The sequence below is a fragment of the Dermacentor silvarum genome, chromosome 2 (assembly GCF_013339745.2).
Source record: "Dermacentor silvarum isolate Dsil-2018 chromosome 2, BIME_Dsil_1.4, whole genome shotgun sequence".
Classification (NCBI taxonomy): domain Eukaryota; kingdom Metazoa; phylum Arthropoda; class Arachnida; order Ixodida; family Ixodidae; genus Dermacentor; species Dermacentor silvarum.
This window is the reverse complement of record NC_051155.1, coordinates 65,479,444-65,505,443: the sequence shown is the minus strand read 5'-3', so window position 1 is coordinate 65,505,443 and position 26,000 is coordinate 65,479,444. Positions and strand designations below refer to the sequence as shown.

At 45.9% G+C, this 26,000-nt stretch overlaps 1 protein-coding gene across 3 annotated transcripts in view; it reads left to right on the top strand.

The window, feature by feature from the left end:
- The window catches only part of LOC119441548 (chymotrypsin-elastase inhibitor ixodidin-like), a 122,801-nt gene extending 102,112 nt beyond the window's left edge, over positions 1-20,689 (top strand). The window contains exons 1-3 of one of the 3 annotated variants that reach the window (XM_037706161.2): positions 6,553-6,659; positions 14,670-14,748; positions 20,354-20,689. In XM_037706161.2, the coding sequence (XP_037562089.1) occupies positions 14,679-14,748; positions 20,354-20,583 (300 nt within the window). In that variant the 5' untranslated portion in view covers positions 6,553-6,659; positions 14,670-14,678 and the 3' untranslated portion in view covers positions 20,584-20,689. Of the gene's footprint in view, positions 1-6,552; positions 6,660-14,669; positions 14,749-20,353 lie in introns of those variants that run through there. The other 2 variants (XM_049661379.1, XR_007465512.1) reach the window with 2 other exon arrangements.
- Positions 20,690-26,000: the final 5,311 nt, after the last annotated feature.

Genomic DNA, 26,000 nt, shown 5'->3' with positions numbered 1-26,000 from the left:
CCGCTGGCTCTTATTCTTAAACAAGCTATTATCGTAAGGACCATGTTTCGATAGTGTAATAATAACTGATCTTGTTATGGCTGTTATTACAATTTTGCTACAACAAATTTATTAATCATTTAACACAACTAGCGCCGTCGCTGCAGCAGCTCGCATCCCCGTAAGTGAAGGCAAATGTGCACTTTTTTCTTAAAAACCAGGCAATTAACTGTGGTAAGTGCTATGCTAAACGAAGCCACCCTAAATTGAGACCGTTCTGCACAATTTCAGCAAGAACAGTGCAGCGGTGATCACAAAAGCTTTGTTCGAAAAATAAAGTTTTGTCTCTCTCTCTCTTGTTCGAAAAGGTGCAGCGAAATATTCAGGACCCTCTATAAAATAAACTGAGGACTATATATATGTATATATAGGCGTACGCCTATCTACCAGCTTCGCTGTGCCAAGCTGACACAAGGGGTGTGTGTCGCTCACAATAGCAATAGCGCTCCATCCGCAACTGACACCTCGCATCGAGAACGGCGCTTGACGGAAAGCCATAAGTAAAGTTCCAGCTAAGCTACTGGGTATGGTGCGGTTGCGACGGAGTTTCAACTGGGGCGCAGTAATACGACGGGATATCTAGCTATGCCGTGGTATCATTCGACATTGTCGTTAGCAGCGAGATTGCGAATTCTTGTGTTTTCTGATGTGCCCGTAATGATTCGTGATTGATGGAATAGCGTGGGGATGCGCAGCAGGCTACCAAATAAAGTTCTCGCTTACCTTGACAATATTGTTCCATGTTTTCTGCCACGATTTACATGTTATTGCACAAGTCTCACCATTTTTGAACCCTTTAAGATGTTCCGGGCTTTAGTACTTTTCTTCTTCAACGAAGACAACAATGTATGTGCGTCTGGTAACATGGGGCTCCCTTGTTTCATTACTGTTATCGTTTGGTGCAAAGTCTAAGTGAATACATTTGTTTCCCAAACGCTCCTCAGTTCTGTGGACCTGCAGTGGCGAATGGTCTTACGTGCATGTGAAAAAATGTATATTTCTTACATTTTTTCCCGAAACGAACATGCGCAGCTTTATTTCATGTTCTTCAAAAATGAAATAAAAATGCTATTCAGTAGTCGTTTTCCTGAAATATTTGTATTCGAATCAATTCGGAAATTTCGCTATTCGTACGCGTTCACTTATTTCTGGATTTTTTTGTCTTTCTTTTCGTATAGGTGTGACTAAAGAAATATTGTTGAAGTTAACACCATAAAAATTGTTACTTATGTTACCTTATGTGACCGTCCTTAGACAAAGCGGCCCACTGGTCGCGTCTGTATGGCGGCTAATTCATTGGCGACATAATTCGATAATACCCTAATTAACCAACAACCTGCGCTCTCAGAAATATTGTTTATATTCCAGCTACTCGTTCCGCGCCTGGGTATGGTTCACCACTGTATGCGGTGAAGGACTGTCGTGTCAGAGACATGATATCTTGATAGTTTGCGCTGACCACGTATAGTAGGCGCTGAAGATGATTTCCAGCACTAAAGGAACACTTACCCCCGTCTTTCAGATCGTTATTCTACTGAACACTCCACCTAGACTCAAGAAAGTAAAAAAAGAAAAAACTGGTACCTACTTTACAATGAGGATGGTGAAGTTTGTTGGCTGCCCCTTTGAAACAGGGCGGAGTTAAATAGTCCCCTAGTTTGCTTGATTTAGTCAGGTTTGAATAAAATAGATCAATATGTAGCCGTTGGTCTCTCTGACCCGTCTTTCCTTTCGCCTTACCTTCCGCCAGTGCAGGGTAGCAAACCAGAATCTTTTCGGGTTAACCTCCCTGCCATGCCCACCCCGTTTCGCTCTCTCTCTGATCTCGATCTTGACTTTCGTATTTAAATTTTCAATCACTAATTGTACCGTTATCTTCACCTGCAATGACCTTGGTTCTATCGATCTCTTCCCGGCTTTTGTCCACCAATACGTAAAACGTCTCATACTTATCTCGACTGTTCACCAGTTAATCCTCCCATCTTTGAATCGCATCGCTTTGGGGAGGTAGACGCTCTGTACGGGTCTCGCTGCGTGAATATATTGGCGCTCCATTACAATGTGCCGAGTCGTTTCCGGGGTTTTCCTGCAACACCCGCATGCCTCATCCTGCGGCGCGCCAGATCGTGCCTCAAATAAGAAGGCATTGCCAGTTGCGTTACTATACAAATTTTCCCTCCTGATTTATTTCTAGCCGTTGCTCTACAAGAAAGTAGCTACTACTATCTACTTTCTTGTAAATAGTGCTTGCTTGTATCATCATGAAGTCGACCGAGAATCGTTTGAAAATACAGGGGTTCGTCTGTTTATATTTGACGAATTCGCACTCTACACGAAGGTGCACTTACATTCAACTAAGAAAAGCAACACTTGAATCGGGGTAGCGAAAAGCACAGTTTTTGGCGGCCGTCGAATAGCGGATCTGCTCTTTATGGAGGTCTCGACGTAGATTTTGGAGAGATCGCTGGCGCATTCGAGACTGTAGAACCCTTGGCAACATGCCTGCAATATGCACAAAAAACTATCAATTTGCTATGTAATTGGCGGCAACGCTAAAGAAGCTTGAGACACTCTATACGGCCCGTGAACCAAGCGAGAACTTGTTAACATTAGTATTCCGCGGAATTGAACACTGCGGCAAAGAATAATAGAACGACGCGTGTGACTACCATGTACGTGGGTTTACGTGAAGGATAACTGGGATCGTCAGCGCTTGAAGGACGTGAATAACTATGAAAAGTGTAATTTTGGCACAAGGCGAGAAGTACTGCATGCAAGACACTTGCACGAGATGCAGCTGCAGAAATACGTTCATGTGCGAACACTTTATTTTTTTTTTTCACGCGCTGGAGCACAAGTATAGACGTTTTTAATACGTGTGTTAGAGGAGCTTCCGAAATAAATGAAACAATTAAGCAAATATTAGTGTCATAATTTAGACAATGAAACGATTCTTAAAATACAACCAAAAGATCTTCTTAGGTTTCATAAAAATAAGTTATGAAAATGAGCGTTTTTTTTTTTCGTTTATTTTTTTCCGTGTGACATCGTATTACTGAGCTCAGCGGGAAAGTTAATTCTCACGCTGTCCACTTCGTGACATTTCGCGAGCGAAATCGTTTGCACATAAATAAAATAATACGCTAGAGAAGATAATTATATCCCGCGAAACTAAAGGCAACTTAACTACCTGCGAGGCGCTTGGGAACACTTTTTTTTTCTATCTCGGGGCAGCGACTACCTAAAATGCGCATCTGTTTTCCTCTTTAGGCGCGTCTTCTTTACTCTTGAATGGCGGAAGACTAGCTGAGCACTTCAAATGCGTACTTGCAACGAAGATGAACGAAGTGACCAGCTCGTCCAGCGCTTCCTCTTTTTTTTTTTTGTTTTCCGTACAGACCTGAAGACGAGTTCAGCTCTTGTGTTTATCCATGTTTCTTTGAGATGGCACGGGTTTAATCGGAGCTTCGTATAAATAACATCACGTGGCGCAAGCAACTGTTCAAGAGTGAAATTGGGAGCATAGACACATTTGCGTGCGATGAGGCGCACCTTTTTCAAAGTGTAAGCAAAATTTGTTTTCCTAGTATAATTCACTTTTCTCGCAGAAAGTTTCGGCATGGTCTTGCTTCATATGATAACAATCATTTGCGCGCAAAAAAGCCATCTTTTTGGTAAGTTTTTCAATTCTTTTTTTCGTCTGTGCCATTCGGCCACTTCGCGTGGCTCCCTCAAGGAAGCAGACGGTACTCCCGTAAGAGATCGGCATATTCAAGCGCCCAATGTTGAAGATTCACTAATAACATATTAAATTGTTGACTTTAGCGGACGGAAAGTTGTTTAATATTTAGATTCTGAGCAGTTTTCTGAAATTCTCGGTCCAGAACCGGTGTCGAGATGTCAGCAACGAGGGCGCGATCGCTTTGAGAAACTGTTTACGCGAAGAGGAATTTATCTGCAAGCAGGTATGGCCGCTCATGTCGCGAAATTGATGCTAATCTCAGGATTTATACTAAGCAGATATGACTTGGACTGCTTCACCAAGGATGCCCTAATGGAAATAATCAGTGGAGTAACTGGAAGTTTCGTTCTTAGCTTCCAGACATTAGAATTTGCAGTGCAGGAGGCCATATTGTGAAGCCAATTATTTGAAAATCGTGCTCCAAATAAGAAAATTCGATAAGCGTGCCAACAGTTAGAACAACATACACTGAGGTGATTTAAATGTATTGTGCACCCGAGATCTGCAAAGCTTGTTCACCAAATCGCAATACAACATGCAGGGCTATGTCGGTTTTCGATTTCATACTTATTCAAATTGCCTTGGATGCACACTGAAAACATTAAGAATTAACGCAGATACTTCAATAAGAGTCCTATAATAATAGTTTCTTTTTCCCCCAAGGGCAACTGAAGAAAGTATTGGCACCAAGGTGGTGCAAATGGACACGGTTCAATGACAATATACGTACACAAACGTTTACACGGACGCGCACAGCTAACGGATGCGATTCTCAATAATTCGTGGCACTGAGTTTTGTTTAGCAACGAACGTGGAAGTGCATGGAACTTCCATGTGTAAATCGCTGATGTGATGGATGCTCTTGGTGAAGGCCGCACCCCAGCCGAAACGTCGAAACTAAATGTTTATATTTTCTTGGCTTTTCTTGATATATATATATATATATATATATATATATATATAAAAGAAGGGCGTAAACAAACATTCATATCATTGTCGTCATGGGACCCTTCAGCCTCAGGAAGATATTAGGTCCTTGGCCAACATATTCGTAGCAAAGACGAGCGTTAATGGCCCTCCAAAGATTTCTAGAAGCGAGCAATATTCTCGGAAACTATTGAAAAAAGTGTTTATCTGTGGTAAACTCACTCTATGGTCAATTCGACACCTGCGTTGATGTAGTTTCCTGTGAATCGAATCCATGCTGTCTTATGTGCCGTGATTTAGTATAATTACATGACCGGACTTTGTGTTTACTTTAGTGCAGCTATTTGACTGAACTTTGTGTGCCCTTTTCTGAGTGGACTTTCAGTTTTAGTGTGACATTAGTGTACTTATGTGACTGGATTTGTGTTTAACTTAATGCGCCTTTGTGACTGAACTTTGTGTTGCTGTGTTTCTGAGTTGACTTTCAGTATTAGTGTGGTATTAGTGCACTTATGTGACTGTACTTTGTGTTATTGTGATTTGGAGTTGACATTTAATTTTAATGCGTGTAGGTTCATTCTTTTTTTTGTCTTTGTGTTTCTTTCATACCTCTATGTGAAAAGGAGTAGCCGGCGCGAATTAAAGGCGCCAATATCTTCTAAATACGATATAATAAAAAAGCAACATATATATATATATATATATATATATATATATTATATATATATATATATAATATACAGGCTGTTTCAGCAAACACTTTCACAAATTCTTAAAGGTTACCTGTGGCAGATAGCACAATTCTAGTTGATGAGCGGCTCTACTCTAAGAGGCGGCCATTACTTGCCCAAGAAGTTAAAATGCATAATCGACTAATTAACAAAACTCACTAATTCAGTTTTTAACTAATTAAATGAAGGCCCATATTGTAATTTCCAAATTGTAGCTGTGGAGTTCGCAAGTCGAATCACTTCTAACGAATTCTTTGGATGACATCAGTTCGAGATAATAATTTCGAGCTTTGAGGAGAAATGCATTGGCGTTCAGTAATTTTCTTAGCCAAAACGTTGCTTTATGCATTGAAGCACAAAGTAACTGAACGCCAAGGCATTTCTCCGCAAAGTTCGGGAATGAATATCTCGAAACTAGTGTCATCCTGAGTATTAACTCCAAGGGATCTACCTTGCCAACTGCACGGCTAGAATTTGTAAATTGCAATATGGGCCATAAGGTAATTAGTTAACAATATTTAGTGAATTTTTGTTATTTGTGGATTATGCATTTCAATTTTTTGTGCAAGTAATGTTCGCCTCTTCGAGTAGACCAGCTCATTAACTAGAATTGGGTATCTTGCCACAGGCAACCTTTAATAAATTTTGAAAGTGTCGCTGAAACACCTTGTATGTGTTGTGTGTGTTGCTCCCATGACAAGGAAATCGCGGCTCTGACGATCACGTGATGGCAGTACAAATGAGGGAATGTAATATTGACATCGCAATATTGCCAAAGGCTCTCCGCTCAAAACACGCGATCCACTTAAATGGCGGCCTCGGATGCTACTCACGTTAACGCGGAGATAGCGCGTGAATGTCTTGGCGGGCACGCACGTGTTTACGAGTTCGGGATCTCCCGAAAGAGTCGACGCCTAACGGGGAGAACCGGTGCCTGTGAGACGTCCAATTACACAGGCTGGGCACGCGGTTGCGCGAAGGCCGCAGGAGCCAAGGCCGCCTCTGCTACTCGTTTTGTTTCATTCGCTCCCTTCTCCGAGGCGGCGAGAAAGTGAACGGTGGGCCCTCCTCTCCAGTGCTATGTCTTTATAAACACACGCCTCCTGCAACCGCTACAAGTGAGGGAAGCGTCGTGTAAGCCTAAATAGCCGCCAGAGTGTAAACCCCGCGCAGTGAATGTGTGGTGTCTCCTCGGGTTTCTCGACGTACTCTGAGTGAACGTGAGTAAGCGCCACCTGAATTACCGCAAGGAAACGGTGCGATGGCAATCGCTGAAGTGATGCTCTCCGTAATGCTTTAAATTTACAACTGTCCGTACTTTTGTGTTGTGCCGCATACGGTATCCTGCAGAGTGCTGCCTATCTTATAACCCCCCTTGCGAGGCCCTAGAGCACAAGAGCGTCAGCGATCTCGGAAGGTGCCGATTTGGCCTTCGTCACTTTGGCGATGGTGCAAGAAGATATCTAATCTATCTATCTATCTATCTATCTATCTATCTATCTATCTATCTATCTATCTATCTATCTATCTATCTATATATATCTATCTATCTATCTATCTATCTATCTATCTATCTATCTATCTATCTATCACCTTGTCTGGCTGTCGTACGCACCGCGTGCTACAAGCTCCCGTCACCTTAAATCTGTTCGACGCCGCCGGAAAACAACGCCGCTTTACCAGCATTACATTTTTGCTTTCGTCTAACGACCTAACCGCAATGCTAGCTTTGTGGATCTTCGTCTTTATGAACGGCCACCACTATGAGAAATACCGCTGAAGCGATCATATCTAAATAGAAAGACCCAATCCTCTTTCAAAGCTAAACGTAACTTGAGACACAGTCTTATTTGTATTCGAGCTAGGCAAGTAAAAGTGAAAAAAATACGAGTAACTACCCTTTGTTGTTGTTGGTCTCCTAATTTTCTGCCACTTTTCGCGGCAAGATCAAAATGAGGAAAAGCTAGGAATAAGCCATCGTCATGACTGTAAATCTCGCTACGTAATCATGATGATCCTCATATGACAAGTTCTAGGCAATCTATATTGTGCTCACTTCTGTCTATTCGAGTAATGTATACCAGAGTTGATATTACACTCGCTTAGCTGAAGTACCGACCGGTCCATGGGCGAAGAGCAACCCTTCTGTGTCGGGGATTGTTGGAAGTGCGGGTATATTTCTGGCAAATCACACTCCCTTTGTATAATAACACTACAGCAACAACAACTACTACTACTACTAATGACTATATAAACCCAACAGATAATGAAGCTAATGATAACAAATTTTGTATCTTTATATTTGTAATTTTATATTTCGCTGTTTTTCAGAATGTCTATTAATGCGGTGACGTACGATATTGCGGAGAGTAGTAACGAGTTATGATAAAGAATCATTATCCGATAGACAAATAGTAAATATAGTGTCTCTTACTCGCTATCATGGATAACCATTATCAATCAATCTGTTTATTTTCGTCTTTCGTGTACACGATACAACAAAAAATAGGTGGCAAAAGAAAAGCTGCTTTGTCGCAGCTTGACTGAGATCTTGCCACCCATGCATTTATCTACGAAAGACAGGTATATTACCCTAAATTTAGTTGAGCCAGTAGCAATAAACTCATGCAAACTTATAAATTGTGTTATAATGCGTTCTAACGCTGAAATACTATTGTATTCTGATTGATTGTCATTATACGCGGTTTCCGCGGCGATTCCTTTGGTATAAACAGGGGGAAAAAAGCTTCCCTATGCATATAGCTCAATTGTTATGTACTAGATTTATTATTATTAGGTAGTTACGTACTATTGATCAAAGTTAGGTTCTGTGACATAAGTTCAAATATTCGAATATTCCCGTGGAAAAATGCAGCGTTCGTACGCGTGAAGTGGAATATCGATGCATTTCGACGCATACTCCGAGCAAATATTTTTCGAAGCTGATGATGGCACAGAATGTCTTCTAAAGTTGCACCACTTCGTTCATTCTTGGATGCAGTTAGAATGTTGAAAGATGTGCCCCTAGAACGAACAAATCTAAATTTAGTTAGCGGAACTTCTACACCCTGCGCTTTATCCTTTCCGTTTCTCCAAGTAAGTCAGATGACGTTCCGAAGTGGCACTACCCGTGAAATGTTTTTTTTTTTTAACATTTCTGTTTACACTCTAAAAATTCACCGGGGATGTCACTTCCAGAACGCGTACGTAAACTCATCGAGCTGCGAAAGAAAAGCGTTTTTGAAGCGCCTTCAAACTTGCACAGATGTTGGTGTTCCCAGCAGATACTTGTCCCGCAAATTATGAATATGACCATTCTCGACATGGCATCCAGCGAACCTCCCTTCTTCTCTAAGGACCAGTGAGGTCACGTGCTGACACAGAGTAGATACACCTGCGAATGCACCCGGGCTTTGTTTTATTCTTTCCCTGCGTCGCGAACTACTTGAGGCTGTGGAACAGACCTTCCAAATTCTGCACGCAATTCTCCACGGGACTGAGTTGCTTCCAGTAGCGCACCCAGGATCTCTGCCAGGGGGGGGGGGCTGACAGTTTGCCAATACCATCTACACAGCACTGATTCCAATGTCTTCACGGGAAATTGTCAAAAAATGTGCTTTTTGCGAGTGTGCAGACGTTTGCGCGTCTTGCATCTTAGTTGCAGTACTCAAATTCGCAAGGAAAGAAAAGGGGATAAACAAAAGGGGGGGTTATGTCGCCTCAGGGGGGGGGGGGGGGTTACAACTCCGCCACAGGTCTGTCACTCCACTCGTTGCCGGAAGGCACTAGTAAGCGTAATTTCTTTTATTCTTTTTTTTCAGCTCGTGATTCAAAATAAAGGGCTACCTCAGATGTATTATAAGGGCTTCTGTTTTTCAGAGATAAATGTGGTGCACTGATGGTGGTGCCCTGGCCCACGTACGTCTAGTAATCTGTTCGCATACATCTCAAGTACCAAGGTTCACACCGCCAGTTCGCCCCGCGTTCCGTTTTTTACGAATTTCCCCTGCCAATAGAAGATGGTAGGCTCAATTTTATCGCTATTAATCAACGCTCTTTTCACTTCCACCGGCATCCCACAAAATGTTCTCGGCCGTTCTCGGTCCCTTTAAAGCAAAGATTTTCCTCTCGGGCGAGAATTAACTAGTTATTAGCTTGGTATCGGGATATCCGTGTAACCGCACGGTGCCTTGTATCGTCGCGCTCAAAATAACGGAAAGAAAAATACAGGCCGAAAGCATTCGCGAATAATCTGGGTTCAAACAAACAATTCGGCGTCTCTAAAGGCGCTAAAACGCTTTGCATTCGGGGTTTAAAAGGAAAGGTTGCTTTAGAAGTATAATTCCGAGTTGCAAAATGATTTTAAACTGGAACCGTTAAGGGTAGCGTCAGAAAATAGGAATTCACGGCTTTGGCAGTTGAAGTTTGGCCTTCAAGATATGCAACGACGGTCAATCACCCAAGCAACAACCTTTATCATTGTACTTTCCCGCGTCGCCCCCCCCCCCCTCCCCCCCAAAAAGAATGCAGATTTTTAATAGTGCGACGCTTTACTAACTGTTTTTAAAACGTTTTTTTACTATGTCTGCAAATTCTTTCTGTATTTATTTACACTACACCTATACGAACACCATAGCGCTACACATGAACAATGCGCTTTCTCACGTCCCTTCGGCCCTGATCCACGATCACGTGACTGCAGGTGAGTCACACGCAGGATATGAAAGGCGCATCAGAGATGAAATCGGATCCTTCTCGAAATTGAGGAATGCATGGTTTATAGAAGTGGGCGAATATAAATTTTTTTCTATACTTACAATACTTACAATTTGAGTAGGGACAGTAACTATCGAACATCGAATAGTTATCGAATAGAACATCGAATAGTCAGCTGTTAGATTCAAACGATCATTGTTACACAATGATCCCTTCCTGTCAATAAAACTTCAGCACGAAGAGCCTCTTAACGTATTTAGAGCTTGGTTGTAACCATGCTTTCAGAGATTGAATAGCTGCAGTGATAAAGATGAGTAGTTGTGGAAAGAAAGCTGTTTAAGCACTGTTGAAGACATTCTAAAGTGGCCAACTGAAAAAAGAAAAGAAGTCATGACTGGTCGTAGCTTAAAAGAAGCAAAAAAAAAAAATTCTCCTACGTGAGTAGACTTTCAAAACCACTGTAAAAGAGGCTAGGAACAAAAATCATTGTTGTCATTTATTGCTTCCGCAGTGAAGCCCAAAAGGCAGCTTACATTACCCGTTTTGTATCGGCTTTGCTAGGACAACGTTTGTCGTTTTTACACTTGCCACTTCGGTGAGTAGACAAATACCAATAGCAAGACTTTAACAGTATGTTTCGTGAAATATTTGGTTAGCTTCAAGCGTTTGACAAAACCGAATATCTCATTGTCAAATACGTGTAGTTTGTGTGTAATATTCTATTTTTATTTGAAGCTCCGAGTATTCGTCCAAGCCCCCCCCCCCCCTCCCCCTTATATGTTATTTTATTTTTAGGCTCCAACCTTGCTTCCACTTGTAAACGACACATTTCCTGTGGAAATGGTGGTCGCATATAATAATATTATTATTGCAATGTATTTGGCACACAATTCCATTGCTATGATGGAACATTTTCCCGACTCACCGGATTTAGTCCCTGTGGCTTTTTTTGTCCCCCGAATGCAAACTAATGCATGTTAAGGGGCCAACGTTGCCGGAGGCAGCACGTCGAGAATTTGAAGACAGATTGAAAAGGACACGACATCGCTGTTGAAGCGTTTAACAGAAAAGGACTTCCAAAGGTGCTTCCAGAAATGGAAGAAGAGGTGGCAACTGTGTAGTGCGTCTAATTCAGGCTATTTGGATGGTAACCTGATTGACGCGTCATAATGTTTGTGAAATTAAATGTTTAATGTAATGCGTGAAGTTGTGAATTTATAATTGTTTACTTAATCGTTAACAATTTTATTAAACTGCCATGATCATATACGGCATGATGCAATCATTTTAAATCACATTTTCTAGATTACTTCTTTTCGTCAACACAATACAATAATGTGTTATTACATGCAACATTATGCATGCTATATAATATTGTAACGCGCTCTTTTCAAATCACTTTACTTTCAATCCGCCTTTTTCACGGCACGACGGCGCATGCGCCCTGCCCTAGCGGATTAGTCGCAGGACGTTTTGGAAGGGACGCGCGCGCGGTCGCGCGGCCCTGTCTCGAGGAAAGATCCCCCCCGGGGGGGGGGGGGGGGGGGAGAAAAGGTGCTCGCTCGGACGCGCGCTACAGCAAACACTCGTGCCGTGTACCGCGTTGAAACTCCACTGGAAACGCGACGTCAACGCGGTGCCGAAAACGTTCGCAGCTTAACTGCAATTCCAATTTAAAACAGAAAGAGACCATTGTGTCGTCCGGACTACTCCGGATGCACCCTGAGCCACGTAGTTGCCGCCATTCATTGATGGCTGGCAAATTTAACGGAAAACCCCTGCGGTACACTTGGGCGACTCTTAAAAAGATCACGTTGCTGGCGAAGTCTTCTTACAGCGTGGGCCTTAACTTGCTGGTGGCGGCCGCGCGCGCCTGAGTTCCCGTACTCGTTTAAGGCGCGGTAATACTGGGTCGATACGAGACCTACAAAACGCTCACGCCAACGATTGGTCTGGGTCGCTGAGACCACCTTATCATACCAGGCCGACAACGACGCAGCCGACGAGTGCGAGTTGTACTGTGGCGGGCTTTCTTGTCGACGGCACCGACAAAATCAGCGTGCCGACCATCGTTCGACCGAACCCCGCGCGACCAGCCGTCGAACCGACAACGAGATATATCCACAGCGCCTTCGCTTGTATATATGATCGTATAATATACACATATGTATATATAATTATATTAATCGTGCTCAAGATGAGTCAAAGGTGCCTACGGAGTTGAAACGCACAAGCTTCATCCCTCCCATGCCGAGAACATAAAGTGTGAGCCAATGTTGATGTTCAGCGAAGGTTAGTCTTGGCGCCGTCGAGTTCTTGCACCTGCTACCGGCGCACCTGAACTGAAATGTGAGCAGTTAGGGCGAAGGAAACTGAATGTATTGTTTGTTTCTGGCCTTAGTGATTTGAAATCGACGACTCCTCACTTCAAACGGCGCGTACACAGTAAGCGGCAAGCGGCGACACACCGCTAACTGTGCCAACACGAGTACGTCACTGTACTCGTAGGCTGCCGGTCGCTTTCGCTACGTAAATGGGTGGGTTTGTACGCGTTGTTATGCTGACACATTTATCAATTCCAGTAATGTACTGTTTATCTCTGTCTCAAACGGGTAACAAGAGACGGTGCATTCGGTAAAGGGGCATAAACAACGGTCTCGCCCAGCAGCGATGGCATCCGCGTTTTCGCGAGAGAACAACACGACCTATAAACGAGCGCTTATGCGAGCACAGATTTCTCTAATAATGCTTTATAATAAAAACACGCGCAAACTGTAAGTATGATTAAGGTAAAGAAAAGCGAGAATCAGTAATAAATGAACAGCTCGTAGTATATGTATCTGGATCACAGTTGATGATGTTTAAGTAGTTCGGCCGCTCATATTGACTCGTCTAAGGGTGGAACACTGCGCACATGCGCAGATATGTAGGTTTTGCTACGTTTTAACATTATTTCATATCAGCGATGTACCTTAGCACCAATATTTGACGCTAACAACGATCTGTGGCTGTAGATGTCGATGTAAACAAGCGCACCGCTTTGATAAATTTGACGTGGAAGGCATCGCATGAAGACTTCTTTATATGCGAAATTTCCAAAGAATGTGTAAAAAAGAATACAAAAAGCGAGCTTGAAGTGCAGACATCAGCGACAATACAACCCAAGGCAGCCGCGTCGCCAGACGGAACTCAGTGTGCCTCTATCGGCCGCACTGTTTGCACAACAGTCCACTCAGGCCTGCTCACCCAGTAGTCGGTGAGTGCTACATTGCGTCCAGGAATGACATCGTGCCGCAGAGAAGCCATTAATAATTATTCGCGATCCACGAAACGCACAACCGACGCGCACTCAACGTGGGCGCAGCTGCAAAAATCAACCGGCGAAATCCCCGGAACCCTTCCAAAACGTTTCCAGTAGCGTGCGGCAGAGGGCAGCACAGCAACATGAAAAGCGGATTCTCGTCATTCAGCGTATTGTTCTTGTTTCTTTTGCGTGCATGTTTGTCTTTAGTTCTGTACGCTACGAGTGACGTTCCCTTGCCTTCAAAAATCTACTTTCTCAGCGTCGCAGGAATGACGCTTCCCAATATTTATTTTTCTAATTCGTTTGAAAGAAAGTAGCATCACAGAAGGGAAATATTGGAATCACGGGGAACGCTGCTCTTCTGGGCTTTTTGCATGCCACTGCTATATTGCTCTTTTTCCAGTTGACAAACACTGTGATAAGAGTAGCGAATCGCCAGAAAAAGTTTAATTTGCGCTCTTTGATTCACATGCCATAACAGACCAGGCCGTTGGCTCTCACCACTCTATCTGCGCACGCTAAAGATCACCTCCACTGTGCAGCGGGTTAAGCGTGATTGAAGGGGCAAAAATGAGAAATTACTCGCTAACGACGGCCACGCAAGAAATATAGTTGTCTATTGTGCGAGTTATGCGCAAGGTGACTTTTATTTTACAATCATTGATAACTACGTTTCAAAAGCGAAGGAACACACCACAGCTCCCTGCTGAACTCACTTTAGGTAGTTCAGCGTCACCTACATCCCCACACTAATGCCTTTCTTTCACAGATATCACGCAGGTCCAACTAATTAACTAAATTTTCATTTTGGCAATGCACGCAGTTTCTACCATGCTATGTGCAAGTTCTACAACACACTTTATGTGTGAAACAACGGATAACCACTGTACTAGTTGAACTGGATGTGTACTAATGATTTATTATTACCAGTACTTTTTCCTTTTTTTATGTAGCGGTTCTCACGAAGCAGTTCTTTTACCACATGAGCAGGCAAGGACAGCTATCTGCCAGTATTCAAGCGCAGCAGTTAGTTAATGCAGGCGACCAAGAACGAGCAGCTCCGGCGAATAGAAAGCGTTGTGAATTGATACCTTGTTTTTGTATTGTGAAACCAAACACTCCTGCCGCGAAGAGTCACGGTTTCCAGCGAATAAGGTTGAAATAAGAGGTAAGAGGAAACCCTGAGTCACCACACCTTGCACAAACGCAGGGCCCAGCAATGCAGGCCCGTTACCTCATCTGTGCCGTCCTGCTGGCTGTTCTGGTCATTTGTGCCGCCGAAGAGCACGGTGAGTGGGATTATACTTTACTACCATAGCAGTAACATTGCGTAATATAAAGTACTTTTCCTAGCAGGGTTCCGCGACTATGTTTGGGCATTTCAAATAGACAAGCAGAATGCGCGGGTCACGCCTTGACAATCTTTAATGCCAAGTATTCCAGATCGGCAATACATCGTTCCTTTCGGCGCACTATTAGCAAACATCATATATGAGCAGGAATTCCCTCTTATTACTGTACACTAACGTTTGCATGTATAGGTGTACATGACTCGTCCGGCTGAGCGGGTGGCACATTTGGGCACAAATTTCGTAGAGCAGCAGAACTTTGCAGTGCATACCGATTGAAGATGAATTTGTAAACATTACACGTTTATTTACACGTTTATTTGCAACGCACATTCCACCGGTTTAGTGATTGATGGCGGCATCGGTGACTTGCGCCCAAGCTTATATTTAGCGCTTACATTTAGCGTGTAAGGGTCGCACATTTTTTTTACAATTTTGACGAGGTGCGGCCCTTCCACTCTACCGAGCCTTTTGGTCAAAATTAGGCCGGCTGTGCACATCGGCTGTGCATATCTTGTGCACATCCTGGCTGTTATCATACAGCAGCAGCTTGAGGAAGTACGCAGCGCGCCAAAATTCGCCGAGGCGCGCACGGCGTCGGAGCAGCGAACGCAATTGCTTCTCCCGTGGAATGTTTGTTACCAAAATTTTGGGCTACCAAGTTGGAGGTGCTGGCTTGACGCAGGTGCGGCCCTTACCCAAGTCCATACTGTACTGGCGCCACCTCAGACGATGCGCATGTGGGCTTCATTTTAGGCAAATCAAGGAAGTGATGCTCGCAAATCTGGTAGTAAAGTGACCCTTAAATTCCAGCGCCACCCAAAATTTCGATGAAAAACTCTAGCTGGAAAAATTACGGACACGTAACCAATCCTGTTTATTCAAGCATCAACACTCCCTAAATTGTACCACTTACTTCCGTAATGCGTTCGTTGCTTCAGGGTATTGGTAAATAGTATCATATAAGATACATACCGCCAAAACAGCTTAATGCTGACTCAAAAGGCTGCGCGTCTGTCTTTTCAAAAAATCAGCTTGGCCCGCCAGCGGGATGTTACCACGAGTGTGGCGCTTCCCTGTGATACGGAACAGCCATGCTTCAGTGGCTAGACGGGTAGGTGTGCCGACCGGCGCGTCTGGAGCGTAGTTCACCGCTTCTCCTCATCATGGCGCAGAAATGGCGCTGCGGTCAGTATCGCCGCGCGCGTCGTCTGCTACAGGTGGCAGACGGGGCGCAAAAAATAAAGCCCGTATTGGAATAGTTGTATGTCGTCTGTTCGTGTCAGCTTGAAAGGTGAAGAGTTCCGGGTCGAAAACGAAGAACGCCTTGGGATTGCGAGCGCAACAGGTGACTAAGACAGAAAGCTGATCTGAGAATGCGGAGTGATCCCGGGAACTAGATGTTAATGAAGCCTATGCAAATGGCGACCACAACTTTCAGTTTTCCACACCTACGCTTGATGAAATCGTCAGCTGGTGTGTTCTGCCTCACGGCCGCTGCGCACGGGATTCACTGGAAGGTACAACGGCTGCCGCGTTTTCCGTTTGCATGAAAAACGGAAACAGCATCACGCTCACTAAGGTGATCCTCCTGGAAGCGTGTAAGCATATTGTTACGTGTAGCTGATGCCCAATGCTATTTACAATTTATTTACACGGAAGCCAACGGAGGCCAAGATGGCGACGCTATATCAAGCGGGAACACGTCGTCTTCCTCCTCTTCAGCGCAGCCACACTGTGGCGGCTCTTTCGTATCATCACCCCCGGCAGTAGAAGCACCGTACTGATGCTTACGCTACACACCCGCTGTGAAAGGGGTGCGGTATGGGTATAGTCTCGCTACGTGAACGATGTCACTTGCAGCAGATGAGGACGCTGAGGGGTCGATGGGGATGATTTCGTATGTGAAATTGGTCACTTGGCACACCACACGGTATGGACCAGCGTAATGCGACAGAAGCTTTTCGGAAAGGCCCACACAGCGGATGGGCGACCTGAGAAGCCCCAGAGAACCAGGAGAAAAGTGCACGTCGCGATGGTGGCAATCATAGAGGCGTCTCTGATGCTCATGTGAGGCTTCTAGACGGGTGCGGGCGAGCTGCCGCGCGTGGTCGGTACGTGCGATCGCGTCGCAGGCGTATTCAATCGCTGAACGTGCGGGCGAGCGCAGCACGTGTCCAAGGGCACGGAGAAGGTCTATACCACGGAGGAGGTATAATCTTGGAGACCTAAAGCCCAGCGAGCGAGTAGACCCGTGGAGTTACTGAGCGAGGATGGCCAGCAGAGAGCGTGGTGATCAGTGATGACACAGTATGGGCGTCAGTACGAGTACGGACGAAACTTCGCGACGGCCCACACAAGAACGAGTCACTCGTGCTCCGTGATTAAATAATTGCGCTCGTCGGGAGAAAGTCGGCTGGCATAGGCTATAACGCGATCATGTCCGCGCTGGCGTTGTGCTAACACTGCTCCCATGTCATGACCGCTGGCATCAGTTCCAACTTCCGTTGAGGCAGACAGGTCAAAGTGAGCCAGGATTGGAGGCGTGGTAAGGAGAGTAGTGAGATGAGGAAACGATGTGGCATGAGCAGGACCCCTAGAAAACGGGACGTCTTTCTTCAAGAGGTCGGTAAGGGGATGTACAATGGTAGCGAAATCGTTTACAAAGAGCCGGAAATAGGAGCACAGCCCTACGAAACTACGAACATTCTTTGTAGACTTCGCGACAGGAAAGTTCGTAACGGCGCGAATTTGGTCTGGATCAGGTCGCACGCCTCTGGCATCCACGAGATGTCCAAAGACAGTGAGTTGGTGGCGAGCGAAGTGACATTTTGAAGAGTTCAACTGGAGACCGGCCCGGCGGAACACGTCAAGAATGGCTGACATACGATCGAGATGCGTGTCGAATGTGGGCGAGAAAACGATGACGTCGTCCAGATAGCGCAAACAGTTGGACCACTTGAACCCCTGACGCAGAGTCCATCATTCGTTCGGAGGTGGCCTGCACGTTATAGAGACCGAAAGGCATCACCTTGAACTGATAAAGACCGTCAGGGGTAACAAATGCAGTTTTCGCTCGGTCCATTTCGTCGACGGATATCTGCCAGTCGCCGGATCATAAGTCGATAGAAGAAAAATGGGTGGCACCGTACAGGCAGTCTAGAGCATCATCAATACGTGGCAAAGGGTAAACGTCCTTTTTTTGTGATTTTGTTAAGGTGGCGATAATCTACACAAAAACACCACGTTCCACCCTTCTTTTTGACGAGTACGACGGGAGAAGCCCACAAACTACACGAATGCTTGATAATATCCTTTTCAAGCATCTTTTGTACTTCCGGTTGGATAACTGCTCGTTCCGAGACAGAAACTGGATATGGAAGTTGGTGAATAGGGATTGCATCGCCAGTATTTATGCGATGGGTCACGACCGACGTTTGACTTAAGGGTCGATTGTCAAAGTCAAAAATGTCACGATAGCCTTCAAGAACGCGACAGAGGGCTTCAGCTTGAGCAGGTATAAGGTGAGAGGAAACCATCGTCTCAATGTCGACGCCACTGCCGTGGGATGACGTCGCGGTATGGGCTAGAGATGCAGCAATCTTCGACTGTGAAGGGCTCGACCTGATGATCCTGCAGAGCGCTAATTACAGCCAATGAGAACCCCTGTGGCAGGATTTGCGCGCTTAGCGCCAAATTGACAAGTGGAAGGCAGGTGCGGTTGCCAGTAATTGTCACCACAGTGTGCGGAACGGTAACACCATGTGCCAGCATAACGGCCGGAATTGGTGCGACCATGTAATTGCCGTCTTCGTGAGTCTGGAACCATGACCATGGAGTTCCGTCGAGGTAGGAAAGAACGTTTGCAAGCATAATAGTCGGATCCCACCTGTGAATGGTGCTGGCATGTCCGTACACGCGGAGCCAGTCGTCAACATCAGGACTGCCGACTCCGGTGAACGCACCAGGATCCCGAGGGGGGAGGGGGATGGTGACCTAGGTCGGGGCTGCAGGCATAGAGGCTTGCGTAGATGAACTGCCGCCAGCGGGAGCCGAAGTGGCATTGTCGCCGTTGCGACCGCTGCGAAGCTCCATGGTGGGTACGTCAACTTCCACCACATAATGTTACGTGTAGCTGATGCCCATGGCTATTTGCAATTTATTTACACGGAAGCCAACGCAGGCCAAGATGGTGACGCTATATCAAGCGGGAACACGTCGTCTGCCCAAGGCTCTACATCTACGTCTACGTCGTCTGCCTCGTCTTCAACGCAGCCACACAGTGGCGGCTGTTCCGTATCAAACACAGCAAGGCAATACGACTAGCTCCCATGCATAATAATGCGAAAGTGATCAATATTTTGGTGAATATTATCAATTTGTAAGTTCTCAATGTTGCTCGAGGCCAGAAGTAGAAAATTGAGGCAAAGTAATGTGCCGCACATGACCCGCGCGATGACTAAACTGCTACACTTGTAACTTCTATAACACCAATGGCAGAGTTACCTCTGATGAATTTCAGGGTAAATCGGTGGGGATTTGTATATGAAATGTCCGCCTTAGCAATGCGTGAATCCCATGATACAGATCTTCCTAAACTCATTTTTCTTCAGCTTAACCTCGCGGGCATTTCTAGGCTATAAACTCATGAGCGTTTGCCCACGGATCCTCTCGAAGAAAACTGCGAAGCCGGTCATAACCTAGAAATCTGCTCAGCTGCTTCGGCTGATGTAGAGCATTGCAGGGGCCCGGGCCAAGTCTAAAGCAGGGCCCGTGGTTTCCGACGCGTCTTTCAGTAGGTTTCAATGATCGCCTAGAGCAGTAAATGCCGCCTATTCCACAATTTTCAACGTGTGTGCTCTTATTGCGCCTCTTATTACGGTTATGTCACACGTGGGCTGAAGTCGTTGTATGAATGCTAGAACAATGGGTTCCTCCGATTTCAGAATTGGCACATGTATTCCTTAGTGACATTTATCTGAAGGTACTATGATGATATTGAAAATTCCCAAGTACAGCGCAACTGTGCGCCTTGACGAGCACAACAATCCCATACATAATAAGTACAAGCATATATATACCTCCCCTGCTTCATATTTTTAAATAGTCGTTCCCAAAACACTAAGCGTGCCCTACATGTGCAAAAAGATCGAAATATTCGGTGTGCGAAGTCCTGTACGTAATCAATTTCGACATTGCGACAAGTTCCTGAAAAAGTGTACATATTAGGATTTTAAGTTCAACAAAATGTTAATAATTATCGCACAATTCCTACCGTTGCAAGGATCGAATGATGTCGCCGGAAACAATGACGAATTTACCTTCGGAAGAGGAAATTCATGTTCAGTATAATGTAACTTGAAATTGGAAACAACAGGTTCTTGCTTCTTTCTACCTAACGCAATCCACTGGATTAATGAAACCTCGTCCAATTTATGGATTTGCACGGAATATGTTGACATCCTATGACTGTCTCTCGAAGAAATAAAAATTTTCACTGAAACAACCCTCACAGCACTCATGACTTTGCCGCGCGTCTTTGCAGGACCCATTGCCTACCCAGCTCTCTTTCGGGAGCGGCGGGCTTCACGCTGTGGGAAAAACCAGTCGTACCAAAGATGCGGGCCTCCATGCGAGAACATCTGCGGTCAACCAGAAGATCGAAAATGTAGAGTCGCGACATGCCATGCCAAGTGCGTCTGCCTTAGGGGTCATGTCCGTACTGCCGAGGGAGACTGCATCACCCATCAACAGTGCCGCAAGAAGAAAGGATGAGCACGCGCGAACGATTAAATTAGCCGTCTTGTTGAAGGACACCTAATTACACAGCGCCAACATGAATTTCCTTAGATCTTCGTTGAAATAAAGTCATTGATTCATTGTTTATTCATTCATGCGCCGTACTTGATACCGGCAAGCTTGCCGCAACGGTACACCGGCCTCCGGAGCATTGAGAGTCGGCTGCTTGAGATGGGGCCAGAGTAGACTGCTATTTTGCCTACATGATAGCTACGCAACACCTAGAATCTCGCCCCCAGAAAACGAGGCTTCCCGCAATTTTTGCGCGTGCACTGCTCTGCAAGTTGTATTATTTTGTCAGAACCGGCATAACGACATGTTGGGAAGCTGCTTGGGCGGTGCTTTTGCACAGGAATGCTTTCATGAAGAGATGAAAGATGTCGGCTAACCTCTAGGCAATAAATAAGTGTAATATTGCCGCTTGCTGTAGAAAATCAAATGTGCTTTGTACAGTAAAAAAAATTGGCCGCATATCTGCTTGTTTCGCTGCAAATGACGTCGAAAAACGATAGTCTTCTGCCACCCCTGATAGGTAACATCCTCTCATCTGATTCTCTCACCCCTCACGCTCTTCCCCTCCCCTCTCTCTCCTTCCATGGTGGATGCAATGGAGGTTTTGCTGAATTCAATTCAAATTTCCCACGTTACCCCTTCCCTCGCGCCATCTGCTGGGAGCTTTTATTACTGTTGGCTTAAAGCAGGCTACAGAGCTGCGACTTCAGTCGGCTTAGCGTCTCTTCGACACCATTTCTAACGCGTTGATTTTTTATTTGACTAACGTAAAAACCACTCCAATGTGTATTCTTAATTAAATGAACGCTGCGGATCTCGGTTATCTACATGTCATAATCATCATCAGCCTATATTTATGTCCACTGCAGGACGAAGGCCTCTCCCTGCGATCTCCAATTACCCCTGTCTTGCGCTAGCGTATTCCAACTTGCGCCTGCGAATTTCCTAACCTCATCATCTACATGTACGTTGCCTCAAATAGGCCTGAGGTTTCCTATGCGTTGTATAATGTGGACGTGTGTGACCCCGTGCCACCAGTGCTAGTAGCTCGGTTGGTTTCTGTCGGGCGGTTGAATCGAGTGACAGACAGAGAGACAAATTTTTTCGCGTTTAGGTAGCCCAAGAAAGACTATCATCTTTAATAGGAGGATCACTTTCTGATGTGAGGATATGACGGTCTAGACGGCGCCTGCTATGCACATGAGTCATCGAAATCCACCTCGTGTTTGTGAAATACATAAAGATGCCTCAGCAGTTTAGTCAAGGCAAATGAGTTCCACGAGCTCCCATAAATACTGACAAAATATTTTAATTGCTGGAGACATGGTTTTCATGCGCATAAACAAAGCATCAAAAAATAACTTTAGGATACGACAGGGGCCGATAAGGGCTTCATCAGTTTTATGCATTGAATCTGTGTAGGCCATTTTAATGGTGAGAAACTGAAGTTGCGTTAGTTTCTGAAGTCTTAAATGCGCCAACCATGTGGATATTATCGGTTCACAGGTGTTTGCTGGGCACACGAGTGGTCTGTCGTTTCATTTAACAGCGGAGCTGTTTAAGCCTGACGTAAGTTGCGCTGCGAGCCGCAAAACCTCGCCCAGCTATGACGTCACTGCGTTGCCTAGCAACCACTTCACGGAGCGGCGTGTGCTTTGACTCCTCTCCGTGCCGTGCACATGTTGCCTTGACATGCGACGTTAAAGAGAGGGAAGGAGAGCATGCGCTCTCGGGAGAGAGAAAGAGAAAATGAGAGCAAGGGAGAAAGAGAGAGAAAGAAATTGTAGCAGCACCAACGAGGATGCTGCCAACGCCGCCTACATTTCCCCGTGTCCCCGTGTTCGCGCCGAACGCGCATGGTGTCCGTGACTGCAGCAGGCGCCTCTGGCGTCGGCACGACAAGTTTGGACCAGCCCCGCTCCGGCAAGTGTGGAGGCGCAGCTTGGCCGTGACGTCACCGGGGAGGTAAAGCTCGGAGCCACCGCGACGGTGGCCGAACTCTCGTTGACTCTGTGGCGAGTACATATACCCTTTACATGGAATGACCAATGAAGATCCGGACATCCGAAGAAGAAGCCGCTCATCTTGTAGCGCGTCGCGCGGCCAAGCGAGAATCTGCGCGTCGGCGGCGAGCCGATTCGGAATACCGTGCCTAGCAGCACTTAGCATTTCCTAGCAAAACTTAGCCAAGCCTAGTAAAACCTGGAAGAAAAGCTAGGTCAATCACCAGCTCCGCTGTTTACTCCAGTCTTGTACCACTAGTGCAAGCTGCCCACGTTTTTTTATTAGTCCCCATGTAGTCAACTCGCATAATAATATATTGTTACGCGTCTACTGAAGGCGAGAGGATAGAGCCATCGCTGGGAAAAGAGGATGAAGAGGGTGGTGGTGGTGGCGAGATGCTTTTATTACACAATTAAGAGAGGTGTGGATCTCCTAGAATAGAGAAAGAAATTCAACAAAAGGGGACACTCGGCGTAAACTGGCAACAGGAAATACGTCACGCTAGTATTGACATCAACCGATTTCTGCTGCGAGCATCGAAAAAAAAAAGAAACTGAAATGAAGTTAACAGACATTGTTTATTTCTTTTTAACACGAAAGTGTTTTATGCCGGGGTCCACCAAGACTTCACTGACGTATTTCCGTCACGGAAATACGTCATAGAACATAATACAAAGAAAGAAACCAGAAGAAAAATTTCCACAAACATGCAAAATTTGGGAATCGAACCCACGACCTCTCGGTCCGCGACGATAGATCGCCGAGCGTTTAACCCATTGCGCCACAAACGCCTTTGCAGAGAGCTACACAGACGCGCCTTATATATCTAACACTCCTCCGTGTACCCGCGCTCTTGTTCGGGGCGGTGCCGCCGCCTACGAGCAGAAAAGAGAAGTACTGCATTATGACACTAACGCGCACCGACAGTGAACGCTTCGGTGGTCTCACCACTACGACGCCTCGATGCCAGCATTCGAAGGGACGCTGGCATCAAGAAGCACTACCAACGCCACCTAGGTGGCGTTGGTAGTGGCGTTCACCGTACTCAGCACAGCGCAGCGTGGCCTCCGCAATTACCTCTGAAAATGTTTCTGAAGTTGATCGCGGAGGCTGCAATTACGACGCGCTGTACGCGCTGATTTGACTCGGTGACGATTCAGTTACGTGCTTTGTCTTGCGCGTTGTATTAGTGTGTCAGTTACGTGCTTCGTCTTTCGCGTTGTGCTAGCGTGTGCAGCGTAGTGCAGCTTCCATATGCACGACGGTTGCTCATGGTCATCGACGTTGGTAGTCGTGATGGAGGAGACGTGCCACCAGGCGTCAGCGTGGGTGCATCAACGCCTAAGGGCGCTTTAGCCACAAAACACCAATAGACATTATATATCAATGTGCAATAAACATTACACTACTTCTGTAAAGACACGTTTCACTTTCGTGTTCTATACCGATTCCTATATAAGAGGGATCAACCACATTTTTTATTCTTTCCCGCGAAAATTGAAAAGCTTTGTGTATAAATGAACGTATACTTTGCGACTTATTTTTCTTGTCTTACCTAGAGATAGGCCAATGACGCTCCAGATGCAAGCGTCATGCGCCAGACACACCACCAAAGAGTGAGAGGACGGCTGCGCGTGTGAGCGCTCGCCTGTTCAGCGGCCCGTCTGTCTCCTTTTTTTTAATGTAGCCTGGTTTCTTGGGCTCCCGGCGTATTCTTGTGTTCCTTCTGCACTGGGACATGGCACCACTGCACTATTAGACTACGGCAAGGTGATAAATTTAGTTTCACAGTCTACAACGCAATAAAGCTTACCGCACGGGACCAAAACTTATGACGCAGTTAGCGAAAAACAGCTCGGCCGTCCTGGTGCAGTTAATTTAAGTTAATGAATCGTGCTGGGACATGTTTCCGACGCTTCCTAGGGGATAATTGTAACTTATTTCGATACGGTTGAGGCACACTGGCCGCACAGGGCGCTGTGACGCAGTTAGCGAGAACCAACTAGGCCGTGGTGCGTAGTCTAGTGCATCTTGCAGAAGTTTTTGCCACTTTCTCTGACGCCACACATTGCTGAAAAGTAATTTCGTAACTTTTCGGGGTAATTTTGCCCACGCTGCGGCCACGAATACAACTTCGAACGCATTCTCTTGCTGTGCCCTGTCAGCGCGGCCACGGACTTTCCTCACCAGTCCTCCTGGGACTCAGCGCTCAGAAGCACAGTGTTGAAACGCCTGTTTCAAGTATAGTGGTAGCGTCGTCTGCTACAGTGTGCGGCGCATAGAAGTCGACGAGAACGAGGTTTGGAGGAGGGCGCGTGGCACGCGAAATTGCGTGCATGGACACGAAAAGGAAAAGAAGAAATGAAACCCTGAAGACGAGATGACGCATTGTCTCTTGGTATCAAGGCTTGTCCGTACCCGACGACGAAACCTGCTCTTTCCTTCGAAAAGGCTTTCGCCTTTACATTTGGTGACGAAACCCGGGAGCAGGACTTCGACTTGGATGGGCCATGGAGCGCTTGAAGAAGATGCGTGCAGCTCGAAGAGCTCAGCAGACGCGACTTGTGAAAGAGATTAGTGACCTCATTGAAACCAACGAATTCAACCTGGCAACGCCCCGGACTATCCTTCAGCGTCATGAGAAGAGCACGAATGAGCTCACGAAGATCAACGGTGAGCTTCATGCCGAGATGTCTGACGATGAGGTTGCAGCCGACTACGATTCCGTACTGGAATATGAAGACCAGGCCGTTGGCGCCCTGGGACTGCTGCGACACCACATTTTGGAGCTGTCTAATCCTCCGACCACCGGTACAGGTGTTCGTCTAGAGCCGCCGCCCATACAACCTACCAGCGCGCTGCCTTCTGGCGAGAACAGTCCCCAAGTGAGTGCCCCTGCCGCACTTGGACCAAGACTGCCCAAATTGGACCTCCTGAGGTTCGATGGATCAACGATGAAGTGGCAGTCATTTTGGGACGTGTTCCGCCACAACGTGCATGACAACTCCCGTCTCAGTGACATCGTGAAGTTCCAGTATCTCCGCTCTCTTCTCGACGGCCCGGCAGCCAAGGCTATCACCGAGAACAGTTACGCCGATGCCATTGAGATTCTCAAGGAACGTTTCGGGAACACCAAGATCATCAAGGCAAAGTACCTGGAGAACCTGCGTACCCTCACTCCGGTGAGCTCTTCGACCCATGTCACGGGATTGCGGAACCTGTACGATTTAGTACAGGTGAATATAAGAGGACTGAGAGGTCTCGGAGTTCCTGCGTCGTCGTATGCAGCAATGCTCGGCGAAGTTTTAACGAAAGCCATCCCTCAAGACGTCATGGTAAATTACCATAGACACAGAAGCCTTAAGGTAAATGACGAT